This window comes from Gasterosteus aculeatus, chromosome 12 (assembly GCF_964276395.1).
Source record: "Gasterosteus aculeatus chromosome 12, fGasAcu3.hap1.1, whole genome shotgun sequence".
NCBI classification, from domain to species: Eukaryota; Metazoa; Chordata; class Actinopteri; order Perciformes; family Gasterosteidae; genus Gasterosteus; species Gasterosteus aculeatus.
In genome coordinates, this window is record NC_135700.1 from 10,645,418 (window position 1) to 10,660,131 (window position 14,714).

The following is a 14,714-nucleotide window of genomic DNA, read 5'->3' on the forward strand; positions in this document are numbered from 1 at the left end:
GTGCACACTATATCTGGGAAGTTCAGTGTCAGTAAAAGATATATACAGGCAGGAAATTAAAATGACACAAAACGCTGTGCTTTCCCAAGCGCTATAATGCCATGATTACAGGAGAGAGAGGCAGTCTTTTTAAGATCTGCCATGTGATTCAGATTATAGCCCGTGCATCTCTCCCTCCCACTCCTTCCCTTCTCCATTTCACCCATCCAATAACCCCTTCTCACATCACCTCCTCCCTCAGAAGACATTTCCTGCTATGCTTCTTTTCCGCGGTGTATCTGCCCTGGATTTCGCCGCAGGGATGAAAGGATAAGCAGGTCAGATGTCCTTGATAACTGCCACACTCCTGTCTTCTGGCACAGAAACAACACTAACTGCTGGTTTCGCTCAAGGTTCGTATCCCGACTCACAGGAGGGGATACTTCAACAATAAGTAGCTCATTAAGATCAAAGCGGTCCACTGATTTCTCTTTTTCGAAATTGGTCCACAATGAATCGGGTCATCTGGAAATAATTACATTACATTACATTACATTACATTACAGGTCATTTAGCTGACGCTTTTATCCAAAGCAACTTACATTACACTTTGCCCAACTTTTCACATCTTTGCCCGGGGAGCAATTAGAGATTCGGTGTCTTGCTCAGGGACACTTCGACATGGAACATGGGGCAGCCTGGAATCAAACCACCAACCTTGTGCTTCCCAGCACACCTTCTCTAACCCCTGCGCCACGACGACCCCTAATAATAATAATCACAATAACAATAATCATATTGATATGAAGCTTACTCTGCATGCGCTGTAAAAGCGGACCGTGGCCATATCGTTTATTTTTGGCAAAGTAAATTACACTTATGTTAAGATCCAAATGGGTTACAACCACCTAAAAAAGGAAAATATCCGAGCAACAGACCCCTCGTTGATGATAAGATCGCCTGACAGACCCCTCGTCTTAAACAGAGTCATCCCAAACCCGTTTAACTTACTTAAGATATATGTTTAAGAATGGCCAGTTAGTGTCAGCAGGATTGTTAGCTGAGCCCTCCTCATACGGCCGCGCAGTAGTTGCAGTCTACAGTGAGCCAGACTTTACCAGGTGCTGTTCTCAAAATGACCTTGATCGGACCCAAGAGTGTTCCTTCCCTGTGAAAGTTAAACCCACATTCCCTGTGACATTCAATAAGCTCAATAACCCTTTCTTACACTGCACGAAAAATCAACATGGAAGAGAAATTTATAAGATAATCAGTTTACATGTAGTGTGTTAAAGTGTAGGTATGTGAAGCGCTCTGGGGAGTATATCAACAGAAGATTGGGCAAATTATCCATGATTAGATTGCGGTCACGTCGCCCCACGATTCACCGATAAAAATGGCGAGCCGAGGACACGGAACAAAAAGCACCACAGAGTCCCTTTTCCTCCTCTAGCACTTGGCCCTTTAATTACATGTCCCTCCTTCATTGATGAATGAGAGTGTGTAATGATCAAAGCTAACTAGAGGCTGCTCGTGGCAACTGTGTAACTAATTAATACAACCTGCTTCATCCAAAAGCATTTTCTATTTGTTTCAGTCGGTCTTCTCAAAAACTGTTAACGCTAGAGGGAATGCTGATGCTCCAGATTTGGTTTCTGTTTTGTGTAGTATTCACTAAAGTAAACAGGAATGGCCGCTGTAGTGAAATAATTTACGAGGGAAAACTCAAAACAATGAATAAAGCAGCCACTCAAGTTAAGATTTAAATGAAAGTATTAAATGGTAGAGACGTCGTGTCTATCAATTTGTAAAACCGTTAATACTTTTATTTTTTCTTTAAACAAAATGTTCAAATTAAATGTAGTACGAACACAATTTGTTACTCCACTGCTGAGGTGTCATTACAGTTGGTTTATACAATTATTCAAATAAGAATTTCAATGACGTTTTTGATTTGAATGATAATGAAAACATAGTCTGCATCAAACGATTATTTTTGCCCCAGTCTTTTTGGCCATGTGCAGATGTGCGTGGTCTGGGGGGGGGGGGGGGGGGGGGGGGGGGGAGTCTTGGTTTTGGAACCAAGCAGCCTATTTCCTCCATGGCGGTGCCCCGGACAGGCTCCAGTAGTGCTTGATATGATCTTGTGTAAGGTGGCGCTTCACAGAACCTCTCATCCAAACCTTGCCGATTACTGATCTCCGTGCAGCAATGTACGCCACCAGCCCGACCCGTCTCAAAACACAGCACCCATCTCGTTTTTCATGGTTTCAAACTGTGCGACTGTTTTTATTTTAACCATCTATACCACCATTTGTTTATCGTCAAAATATATTCTACTGCACAAAGCACAAATATTAATGCACACAAATTGTGGCCCACAAGATGTTATTTCCAAAGGTCTCGACATCAACCAGAATATTCACAACCATGACTTGTGCCATAAACAAGCAGGTCCAAAGCACAGCCTGACTGTCTTTATCTCCCTCCTTGGTGCCAGGGAGGAAGTCTCACACCAATCAGACACATCTTTCCTTTTTCCGACTTCCTTACGCATCCTCCTCTAAACAGCAATTAACATTAACTGTTGTTTTGTAGTGTGGGCCTGCCATGACATGAAACTGAAGGCAGCTTTAAGGTACTTAGTTCAAGACGGCACGGTGTCTAACCAAACCTGAGTGAATGCTAAATACTCACTCGTAATGCTAACTGAATGACACACTGTTGTTTAATAGAAGCAATACTAGTCACCATACGGTTTCTAAAATAACAGCTGCCCCGCATTTTATGACAGTTAATCATTAACTGTTTTATATGATATGTGACTAATACAGATGTTATGTCACTTTACTACAACTCGTCATGTGGGAGTTAATATTTGGTCAGTGAGTGATGATTGAAAGCCTAACCCAGTAGAAAGCAAGTTATACTCATTATTTCTGACAATGAATGATGGAACCGGTTACCACAGTATTTTGCTCCAGTAAGCTAGTCTCAGTCAGTAGAGTCTCTTTGGAAGCTTAATGCGACTACTACCGGCACTGTTAGCTCATCAGTGCAGCGACCCTTGAAAGGGAGTCACTGTGTCTTGAGTGTTGAAGGAGACACAGCTCTACTAGGGTTTTAGGTCTAAACCAGATTTAACGAGAATGTAATAAACCGTGGGGACCTTCTGGCGATCATGGATAGAACAATAACCAAATAAAACGTAAAACGTAAGTATTAAGTTGAAGAAAATATTTGCCAACTCTAATAATTCTAGGTAGCTTGGAAACATCATGTTTATGGTATGATCCCCATTGCTTAAGTTGCCCCAAAGAATACAGTCACTGTACTCTAATACAGTTCTTTTCATTTCAAGCAAACAATGCTCAAACGTCCATGCCCTAACATTGGGAATAGATATTGAGGCGAACATGAAATGGTAGACGAAACATTGGAATTACTGCCGAGTAAAACCATGCTTATAACCAACAGCAAGCATGGTGTAGTAGTAGGTTTGACTAAAGTCAAGGTGTGACCACGGCCAACAGATACAGTACAGCATAACGTCACCAGCTGACATGACGGAGCTGGTTTCGTCTGACTGGAACAACCAACCAAACTTGATTTTCACCACACAGCACATTCCTCACTTGTCAAACCAAAGAAGAAAACACTTTAAGTGGAGATATTGTATACATTCTAGAAATATTTCTAGGTTGTGGATTGACAGATTAACAGAAACTTCGCTATTATTTATATTCTAATTTTCTATTTTGTGTATTTATTTGAGACATTCCAATCTCATGGTGCACGGGTGGAAATGTAGTGGTAGATGTCACATACTGATAAAACACTAAAGTTGTGTGTGTTTGTATGTTTAAGACTGTTTTGCTACCAGTCAACACCTCACGTGAAACAGTTTTACTACTACTGCAGAAATACTTCAGTGGTGAAAATATGTTAGGCTTAACACACGTTCATTCAGTTGTTTGAACCTATGAATACACAGCCATACACATGAATACACTGCAATACACATAGCTGATATACAAAGCTTGAGGTGGTAAATAATGGGGGCCTCAACTAGTATCTGATTAGGGTGAAAGTGTGCCAAAGGATGGTGAATAGATTACAAGTATTACATAAGTTACTTTACTTAAAGTTAATAGTATGAAAAAATACTCCTAGTTTTGGTATCAGGTGAGTCTTTCTCTCAGACTTCAGTTATTCTAATTAAGTTGTTTATAAAACAGATCTTACAACAACAAACAAACAATAATAATCCCGTTTAAATAACAAATTCAAACTATATCAAAGGGTAGCTAGTCCTCCACTGTTTCGTGAGATCTCTGGAATGCCAAGTGGATACTTGGCAGAAGTTCTTCCTCAGAAGCCCAGTTAGTTTTGGGATTAATTTGAGTTTCCTGGAACTTTTTTAACAATACACTATCAAGACCAGGACTTCGGATATCAACAGGTAGCTTTGCTGAGACCTGACGTGAACACAGACTTTTCAATGCTGGCTTATCAACATTAAAGTAACATAAAAAGTGATTATTTCTGACCCATAACGTGCAGTGGAAACAGCATGGCAGGTCGCAGGCTTAATGATGGTGCTGGGTGTAACGTTACATTTCATAGTAACTCCTGAGCCAACACACACTTAAATACCACCTCTATCACTCATACACACACGTACGCGCCCGCGCGCATTAAACCTCTTACAACAAAAGCCTACAAAGTTCTGTATCCCAACTTCAGCGCAGTTGACTGCGGTCGCCTTTTAGCCGGTGTTAGCTTTTCTGTTTCTCACACGTTAGCTAACGTTACATGAGCTAGCGGAGTAATGTCGGAACAAAACACACTAAGCTAACACTTGAGCTTCATCCGGCCAGGTTACCCACCTTATTTGAAGGTTTAGAGGACATGTTACACCCTTATTCCGGTGGGAAAAGTGTCAGGATAAAAAGTTGTTAGCGTCTTTGTTTTGATATTCACTCGGGGTCGAGAGCGGTATTTCCCTTCCAGTTGAATTTTCGCCCAGCTGCCGCCACGCCGGGCTACGTTGTTATTTTATTTTATCCAGGACGACGAGAAACATGTCACGAAAAGCCCTGTGGAAAGTCCAAAGTCCATTATCTTATCTTCTTTGCCGACAACGTTAGCGTTGGTCCGGTCAGGTATCGAGTCGTGGAAGAAACTCGAGTTGAAAAAGAGAAGGGAAATAAGACCGCCTTGCCTTGACGTTTCGTTGCTAACCTCTGGATGAAAAGTTGGGAAGAGAAGGCATCGCTCGGGCGGTGTGCAGCAATGGCAGGCTGAGCAAACCTCTCCCTGCTCTCGGCTCGGTGAGCAACGGCCGTGTCGTGTCTGGGCGGAGCGAACCATTACGTGCACAGAGGGGTGGACGACTAGAAAAAAGCGAGGACTGTCCATCTATGCCGAAAAGTCACCGGTAACCACGATCATTTATTCGTGGTATATAACAAAGTTTCTATCAATGGTAATCGTTTTGTTTACTTTCAGGTATTTATCTATATTAATCGTAGCTAAAAAATGGTGCCCACCCCTGTTAGCCCATGGAATAAACAGTCCGGGATACAATACGGAGAAACGACGCCGCTGTCTCTGCTGATGCTGAACGCTCATTTTCACTGTATGATGGCTAACGTTGTGTCGGTTTGAATGTTACACACGTACAACCATTGCGGCCTTTAAAATATCATGTTTGGGAGAAGAAACACTGTGTTGTAATGGTCATATTCAACTCAAATCGGAAGCCTGTCGTCACAACAAAACAGCCAACGATGTGAGCAGAATATTTTCTTAAAAGTTGTTTGCCCAAGAAGTGACCTACAGCATATCAGGGCTGTTTTGTAGGTAACAAAATCAGTCAATGAAGTAAACAGATTCCTTTTAAAAAATATATCTCAACACAGAAAAATTGTCAGCGTTTCGGAGTCACCTCCCTTGAAACCACAAAAGCCACAACCACAAAAGCCTTTCGTGGCTTCCTAAACCGGACCCCACCCACAGGATGCAACAATCTCAGCCTGTGTTGTTCCGTAATTGACTCTGTTTTCAGCAAACTATATATGCAATATTAAAAGTGGGCCACAGGAGAGCCCCCGAAATTATAAAATTACAATAATAGACTTTTCCGTTTGAATGGTCACAGAAGATATGATCACTAGAATACAAACACAAGAGACACACCCATTCTCTTCCAAACAAACTGAGCAATCACATTCCTGGAATCTAGCTCCTCCAATGATTACTTCCTCCGTCTTTCTTGCTCAACTGTGGAGGAGTGCTTTTCAGCAGTGTGGGGGGGTTGATTCCCAACGGACATAATCCTACAAGCACCAAATACCGGCAGTGTGGAGAAACAGACAGGGTTGCAGAGCACAACCCCCAGAAAGGCCGGGTCACAACAAAAAAAACCCAAAAGCATCAAGACAGATGAACACTTGCAGCCATACTTCAGCCAGGGAACTTATTAGAGAAGATTATAGAAGATTTGGACAAACAGTTTTTACCACAAGAAAGTTATACAAGGAAAAAACACATAACAATATTTAACATGGTCCAAGGATGATACATACTAGTATTGATGCAAGTCGCTCGCTCCTTCTGATGCTCCTCAAACGACTTTCAGAATCGAACAGTGCGGACAGTAGGATGTTTAACATGATCCTCTCGAGTGTCAACTAATTAAAATAAACAAATGAGCAAATCACATCTAAAAAAACAGCCAACAGAAACCTGTCCTCTGCTGCCTGCTGTTTGGTTCTCGTCCACACCTCTGATGGTACCTCAGATGTTCTAGCAGTCTGCTTACATCTCCTCTGTCTGTCTCTCTTTTTTGCACACGCACAAACGCACACACTCACACACATAAGCAGAGAGTGAGATACACAGCTCGTACGGAAAACAGGGCAGCTTCAAAGCTCAGGTGCGCTCATGGAAGAGCAGGCACATGGAAAACAAAGGCGAACATGCAGGCCTACATTTGGTTGGAGAGCATCACGAGGTTCACTCAACCCAGCGGAAAAGGCTAATTTAGAGTTAAAAAGCATAATGTGAAACCCGACTAAAAGCTGTTGATGCGCATAAAGGCGTTTACATAAGCAAACACAAAATGACATAACAAAGAATAAAGAAGAATGCGAGGAGTTTGATGTGAATCATTGGATATTATTTTCTGAAAGTTCTTAGGCAGTTGTTTTTCTGATTTCATCTGTCCTGAATTAGGGGTGTGTGAGACGCTGTGTGATCCCTCTCTCGCCCTGTTGACTCAGGGCTGCCCTGCAGGTCCAACAAAGCCTCTTTGTTTCTTCATACTAATAAAAACCTTCTGGAGACCTGGAGTTCTAAATCCATCCTTCAAATGGAAGACATCGGCAGACATCAGTATTATCACTTTTTGTGTAGATTTTCATTGTGAAATAACCAGTTTAAAAGATAGGGGTTGTTTTACTCATTTTCTCTGTCCGGCAAATATGGTGTATACTTTAATTAAAAACGTACAAACAAGTTACGGTATAGTTTTCCTTAACATAAACATAGTTATTATTAAAATATGTGTTTGTTAGTGCTTTGGTTTTATGGCACACGGGAAGGGCATATATCACATACTTTTTACACGGATCAATTCATTTGTGGTTTTGGTAGTTTAATTAAAAGTGTTTATAGTGAGAAGAATACCAAATATAATCAGACTTATATTTTGAATCTGATTTTCACCTGTATTTTCACTTTCAGAGTAGTAATCTGTTCAGCAAAGGCCTCAAAGGGTTGTGGTTTAACCCGATAATGATCCGTATACAAATGTCACACCTCTGCTCAAGAGGCCGAACTGTTTCCAACCAGATTAGTATCATATGACAGGATTAGTAGTCATTTCCCAAATTGCCCCCTCATCCATCTCCCTCACAGGTCAATATTGTTGAGGCTTTTGTGCCGACTACAAAGCACAAATCTGGTTTCTGGATGTGGTAAGACCCAGTCATGGTTCAACGATTGTAACGGCAAATCAATACCCCTAAAATGAAACCATATATTTCAAACTAGAAGAAATTGTAATAATGTTGTATTGAATGCAAAATAAATATTTAATACAGAGGCTAAACTCCAACAGTACTTCACAATCATAACTCCATCATAACTTTAATCCATCTATTAAATATTTAGTCATCACAGTACAGCCACAGAAACAGTGTCAGAATATACTGAAGTGCTGTTATTTGGAGCACATCTAATTCCACGGAATTCTCTTTTGATGAAGAAGAAAAAACTTTTGGAGTAGTCACTACTTTTAATCCTCTGAAGACATTCGCTCCAAGAGGCGGACTGGGATCAACCAACACAACACATCACTCATTCTCCTCTTTCTCTGCCTCTCTTGTTGGTTCTCCCCTCTTCAGAGAGGGATTGCTGAGCTCTTTTTAGCCACAGAAGGGAGGCTGCAGTGAACCCGGTTGACTCCGCTCTGCTACTCAGCACTATCTTAAAGTAGCTTAACAAATGAGAGCGAGCACTGAAGCAGGTCTACTTCAAATTCACTATTTTCCTACCGTGATGATTTATCATTTAAGAAAAGAGCGTAAATATTTCCCTCCAACCACCTTGAACGCTAAATGGTGAATCTCAAGTTTGTGTGTAGACCTGGTGGGTAAAAAATAACCCTCACGTCATGCTTTCCATCCACGTGACGACCCCATTGTTTGCTGCAGAATGAGACAGTGAATTTAAAATATCGTAAATCCCAACACTCCAGGCACACAGCGTAATCTAGTTTGTGTGTGTGTGTATTTTACCAGTACCTCTTCCCCTCATTGTTATGATAGCAAAGCACACAATACAAATACAGTCAAACAGCATTTTGGCACTGCCCTTTCCTACTTGTTTATCCAGATACATGTATTAGTGCTGTGTCAGTACAGACCGTTCCAGGTAAACGTGATACGGTTGTTAATAATGGTCCACTTTCTTAGACTGATAGAAAATAATTATCATAGCAAAAAAGTGTCATGTAATAGAAAAAAAAAAAATTGCTGGAAGGAAAAGGGGGGAAATCTGTCATTGTTGCAGGGATGTGTTAAATAACTTGCACCCATGCTGCACCTTTGTGTGACTTTTATCACCCAATTACACCAAGGTGCCATTAAGTGACAGGTGGGTGCATGGGAATATTCAGCAAATATGTTTGGGGGATTTGTTTCAACCTTCTGAGTTCCTTTACTTCACATGTAAGCAGCTCAGCGATGCGGGAAAAACAGTGAGAATGAGTTAAGCAGACAAAAATTTAAAGGAAAATATCTCCTTACCTGAGACAGAGTAGAGCTCTGTAATAAAAGCAGTAGTTAAAGTGTCTGGCAGTACTTATAGCCTACGTGCACCTACGTAATAATAACAGTGCAGAAACGCAATCTATACACGTTTGCTGATGAAACCTTGAAGCGTATTGCTTAAATCAACATGAATCATTTATGTGATCCATAGTCCTGGACTTAAATGTATATAATTTTTGGTCAGGAAGGAGGACAGGGAGATGATTTGTTATGGTCTTAGCAAATTGGAGATGAAATATAGATTTTTGAGGGTGAGGGAGACCAGCAAGACAAATGTTTGCTCTTCTTTGTACATATTTACACATAAACCAGACGGGTCTGCCTGGGTTCAGATAAAGATGCAGCCTCACTTATAATTAGCATCGTACTATGTGTGTGAAACATTCATCTCTTTGACCTTGTCATCACATGACAAGATACAGAGGATAGTGTTGGAGAAATAGCATACTCTTATCATTGTGAAGTGATACATGTTGTTGTTTGTTCTACACTGTGGAATCCTGGTTGAGATAACTGAGAATCGGCCATGAAGATGTCCTTTACACTAAAGCATCATCTCAAACCTAAATGAATACCGATAAAAGGCCTGAGTTCTATTAAACAGAATATTTTCTGTCTAAAAAGACCCAAAGTGTATATTACAAATTAAAAATAGCAACAAAATAACAGAAGGTCAGCCCAGTCCTCCACCGCACTGTGATGTGACAACGATGCAGAGATGTTACGAGAGGAGATGATAAAAGAAAGCAAAGAACAGAGCAGGACAGTGGCGGGAAAGGAAGGAAGAGAGATGAGGGGCAAAAGGGATTACAGCAGGTCAAAAAGGAACAGAGAGGAAAAAAGAGGTGCCGGTTTGGGAGGAGAATGACTTATCTTATCTAGAAGCTCGATAAGAAGACACAAAAGGATGACAGAAAGTATCAGGGGAAAGTGAAGCACAAGCTGAAGAAAAGGAAAGGCGAGAAGGCTGAATATGAAAGGAAAAAAGAGAGGTGAGTGTAGAGGCAACAGAGAGAGGAAATGAGCTCATCTAAAGTGTATCACAAAGTTGATTCAATTCATTGTTAACGCCCCCCCCCCCCCCCCCCCCCCCTCACACACACACGTCCATGGTACTGCCTGTTACCGCTGAGCACCAACAGTATGGAGCTGCTCTGCCAGAAGCAGGGAGGTTGAACAGCTCAGGCTGACAAGTGTCAGACTGAAACAACTAACTGTAGAAAGCCATTACATGAACTGCAAAAGAAAAAGCAGTAACTGGGCTTTAATGGGTCAGCGCTAATGAGGTAAATGTTTTACTGGTAACCGTTATCGGTATGACTTCAGAGGAGGGTCAGTCAGGTGAAGCCCATCTTGTGCTCTTTCCCGCTTGTTGTGTCGTGTCGGGTCAGCGTGGGTTCCGGTCGATGGACTCGTTCGTTGCGTTTGGCTGCATGAGCACCTCTGAGAACCCGCCCTGTCCCGAGTGCACGGCATCACATGCCCTCCCCGCGAAAACACACAACCCCTACAAGCGGAGGGGAACGCCACAGAGGCAGACGGAGACACGGCAGCCACGGGGGCCGCCTCGAGCCCCGGCGGTGATGAGATGCGATGGGACCCGACCCTGCAGAAGCCCCGGCCGGCGTGTTAGCTGACTAATCCTTTAGCCGTCCAGTGCCAGGATCCAGACTCATCAGCTTTGCGGTTCTCTTGTCAGACTAATTTTTTTTTTCCGTCCCACTGGACAATTCGAACCTCTAATGCCCAATACAACGGCCTCTAATGCCAAGTGATTAGGGAGTGCTGTTTTAGCACATTTGTCGCCTGGACAGAAAGAAAGAGCCACAAGGCCGTGGGCCCGGCTGCCTGCTCAAAGGACCAGCCTGATGAACTCAGCAGAAAGGGAGCGGACGGGAAAGCCCGTCTAAGCCACCTCTCTCGCTGTGGGCGCTGGGGGGCCTGAGCCGGGTGCGGACTGAGCGGGGCGGCGGGCAGGGATTTGCAGTGGCCTATTCTACAGGGTAGGGACGGTTCCTGTGAGCTCATACGGGAGGAGACACTGAATGTGCACATGCAGACCTTTCCTGCGTGCCGGCCGGAGGGATGCAACGGTGTAGGTTTAATTTTAAAGATGGGGGGGGGCACAGAGTTTAGTGTGGGAGTGTTAAGAAGGCCGGTCAGGGTGGTTTGGTTATAATTAGTAATCAATGTCACAAAGGATGCAACAAAGGTTTGTTGAGAAACAAATGGATAACAATTTTATGGCTTTATTTTTGTTACTGATTCATTTGACAATTCTTTTTTGGATTAAATACTAAATCACAAAATAAACTTTCCTTTTTTGGATATTGTTTTTTCTAATTAAGTATTATGAATTAATGCTGCAATAATGCAGTTTATTAACATGAAGTTCAATCAACACAATAGCAGACAACATGAATCTATGCACCAAGGGGACAAAAGGTAAATAATGGTTATGTTTAATGACGTGTTTTACTCATACTATTGCAATATAATGGTGGCATCATGTCCTCAGTTAGCTGAGACGCAAGCTGTGTTTATATACAAACATAAATAACAATATATATATTATATAACTGCATAATAACTGCAGAAAAAGGAGAAAGAAACATAAACGGCGCGTGGGTATGATATAACAGAGTGTTGTGTGGAGATGTTATCTGCCTCTGTTTGCCTACAGCTCTCTCTCGTATCACCTGGGGCCCCCTCCGTTGAACATGTGCCGCTGGTCATGTGACACGTACAGCTAAGCAGCATGTGGAAGCAACGCTGCTGGGAAAACAACACCAGGGAACGCGGTGCGTAAAAACACCTCAACGCTGCTCTAACTGTTAAACAGCCAGTCATTTATATTATGGGCTGTATGGTCTGATGAGCAGAGCCAAAGTGAACCTCAGCACAACGCTGAGGAGGTGTGACTGCAGGTATCGCAGCGATGTTATTCATGGACTGCAGTTCCCTAATTCTCTACATTGTGATTTCTTTAGATGACAGAATCATCAGTAATGAAGGTTAAATAAAAGAATTGGAGTAAAGAAATCAGAAAAATAAACTGTATATGTAGGCTATATTTGAGAATTCATCTTTCAGTTTCAGTTCATAGTTTAAAAGGGCTTTAATCTTTGCTTTTCTGGCTCAACAACAAATATGAAATATTACCTAATCATGCATCTGGAAACGTTGCTTTCCCTCCCCTGTACACGACTAATGGAACATGAATATCTTTAATTACAGAGTGTATCAGAAGAGAACATTATGCAGAACACAGCTGCAAGGCTGTGATTAGTTCTGTTGTCATGCTGTTAGTCAGTGTGTGATGTGCAAGAGCAGCAGTCCCCAAGGGAAGGTCAGACCATATGACACACTAGGACTCAGCTAGGACGACAGCATTTAGACCCGAATGTATGTGAATCACCGCGGTTAACCCTGGACTCAAAGAGGAAAACACAGATATAAATCTGACCTGTCTTTATGTGGCCGAGATCATTAATCCTCAGATAGACTGAAGCCCACACATGCACGCAGCCACCTTTAGCACACTGTGTGGTAACTGACTTTGAAGAAACGGTGCGCATACAAATACTCAGGGGTCTCGGATTGACATGTTACGTAGTGATGGGAATAGTGAGCAAGGGGGGAAAAATCCTTTTTATATTCAAATACACAACGTTATGCACGGACAAGATTAAATGGATTTCCCTCTGAAATCCTTTTCACATAACAACAGTGGGCATCTTTATTTAAATGCATTGCCTGTGAGTGGGAAAAATAACACACATTATGCTATATACTATATATAAATGATTCACTTTCCATTAAAAAACAATAAAGTGGAAAAGGTGAAACATGAAACAAAGTTAATTGTTTTCATTTGGATTATTGTCAGTTGACAATGTAACTATTTCATGAGCTCTAATTACTAAAACACTGCCATCAGCAGATCCAACAACACAGATGCAATGGTTTTCAGATGATGCAAACTAGTCAACACAAAATGATTTAAAGCACTGTAGAGGTACCAAACACCGGCGGCCCTTTTGTAATACTCTATAGCACAGCGTGATCCATCAAAAAGATAAATCCTTTGATCTTCCAATAAATATCTACTTGAAAAAAAGCCACCTTTCACCTTTCATCTTTCTGCGAGGACCCAACATTTAGGCCCCACTAGCATGAATTACACTTATTAACATCAAACACAATCAAATGCTGTAACGAATCAAGCGTGCAGCATGAAACCACTCTGCCTAAACGCCCACCTTCCAAACGCTGGCGTCTGATGAGCTCCGTGCTTTTCATTCATTATCAACGTTCACTCACCGCACACGCGTGTGCACACGCCTGTGCACGCGGCCTCTGACTCCAGCTACGCGTGACCCGGAGGGATGCTTTTGCCCGCGTATGTGTCCCTCCGCATGCACGGGTCGGCACGCAAGCGAGTGAATGTGTGGTGGTCCTCGGCGGCGCACAACTGTGGACTGAGAGCCGAGGCAACATCGGTGTGACATCTGTGAAGCCTGTGAGAAGATCTACGTGACGCCGCCACCGATACGAGTGGAGATATTGATTTAAAAAGCGCCAGCTCTAAAATTAGATTCCGATGTGTTCCGATTGGGGCCGAGGGGGGCAGGCATCTCTGTGGCAGTATCAGCCCCCCCCCCCCCCCCCCCCCCTCCCCCCCATCAAGCTGTGAGAGGAGATCAAAGCATCGCGGGGGAACCCCCACAACTGCATAGAAGTCAGCCTAACAGCGCTCGGCCCTGCGGCCTGACCTCCTGTCCCCCACCTCCCTCCATCCTCTCTCCCTGTGATAACACAGACATTCCTGAGCTCCTTCCCTGCCCTGCCGCAGGCCTCTCCCTTAATTCCACTCGAGTGTGTGGAATGCTGGAGCGGAGAGCTGAGCAGCCAGGCGGCCGAAGGTGAACAGACGAGAGGAAATGAACAGCATTAATAAACTCAGGTCTGTTATGGCTGCTGGTGCTCGGAGCACCTTCATACGCTACTGCAGGATGGACCGGCACACACACACACGCACACTCATACACATCTGCCATACAATGTGAAGATCTGGAGCAAGCCTATCCATGTGTACCTTTGTAGCTGGATTAACTAAGGGAAACAGAGGGTCGGATGATTGGATCGCTTGTTTTCAACAGATCGGACGAAAGTTTTTCTTGGAGCGACAGTTTGTGTTTCATGAAAATGTTTTTTCTGTGACATGATTTTGGCAATGATGTACGGCGCTGTTACTGCGATTCTGGATGCATAACATGAAGTAAGAAAGTCGGAGGCTGGTCCGTCAATTTCCCGCCGGACAACTAAAAGGTGCGTGATCAAGAGAGGCGGCCAGGTGAGGTGAGGCGAGCACAAGGAGAGATCAAAGGGGAAAAG

General features: G+C 42.9%; 1 protein-coding gene across 28 annotated transcripts in view; it reads right to left on the reverse strand.

Annotated features, from left to right (window-relative positions):
* The window catches only part of tjp1a (tight junction protein 1a), a 77,854-nt gene that overhangs the window by 35,043 nt on the left and 28,097 nt on the right, over positions 1–14,714 (reverse strand). For 4 of the 28 annotated variants that reach the window (XM_078085154.1, XM_078085150.1, XM_078085149.1 and 1 more), the window contains exon 1: positions 4,869–5,334. The exons of 16 other annotated variants lie outside the window; for them this stretch is intronic. In XM_078085154.1, coding sequence (XP_077941280.1) covers positions 4,869–4,892 — 24 coding nt within the window. In that variant the 5' untranslated portion in view covers positions 4,893–5,334. Of the gene's footprint in view, positions 1–4,868; positions 5,414–14,714 lie in introns of those variants that run through there. 8 more of the 28 variants (XM_078085153.1, XM_078085152.1, XM_040196373.2 and 5 more) reach the window with 4 other exon arrangements.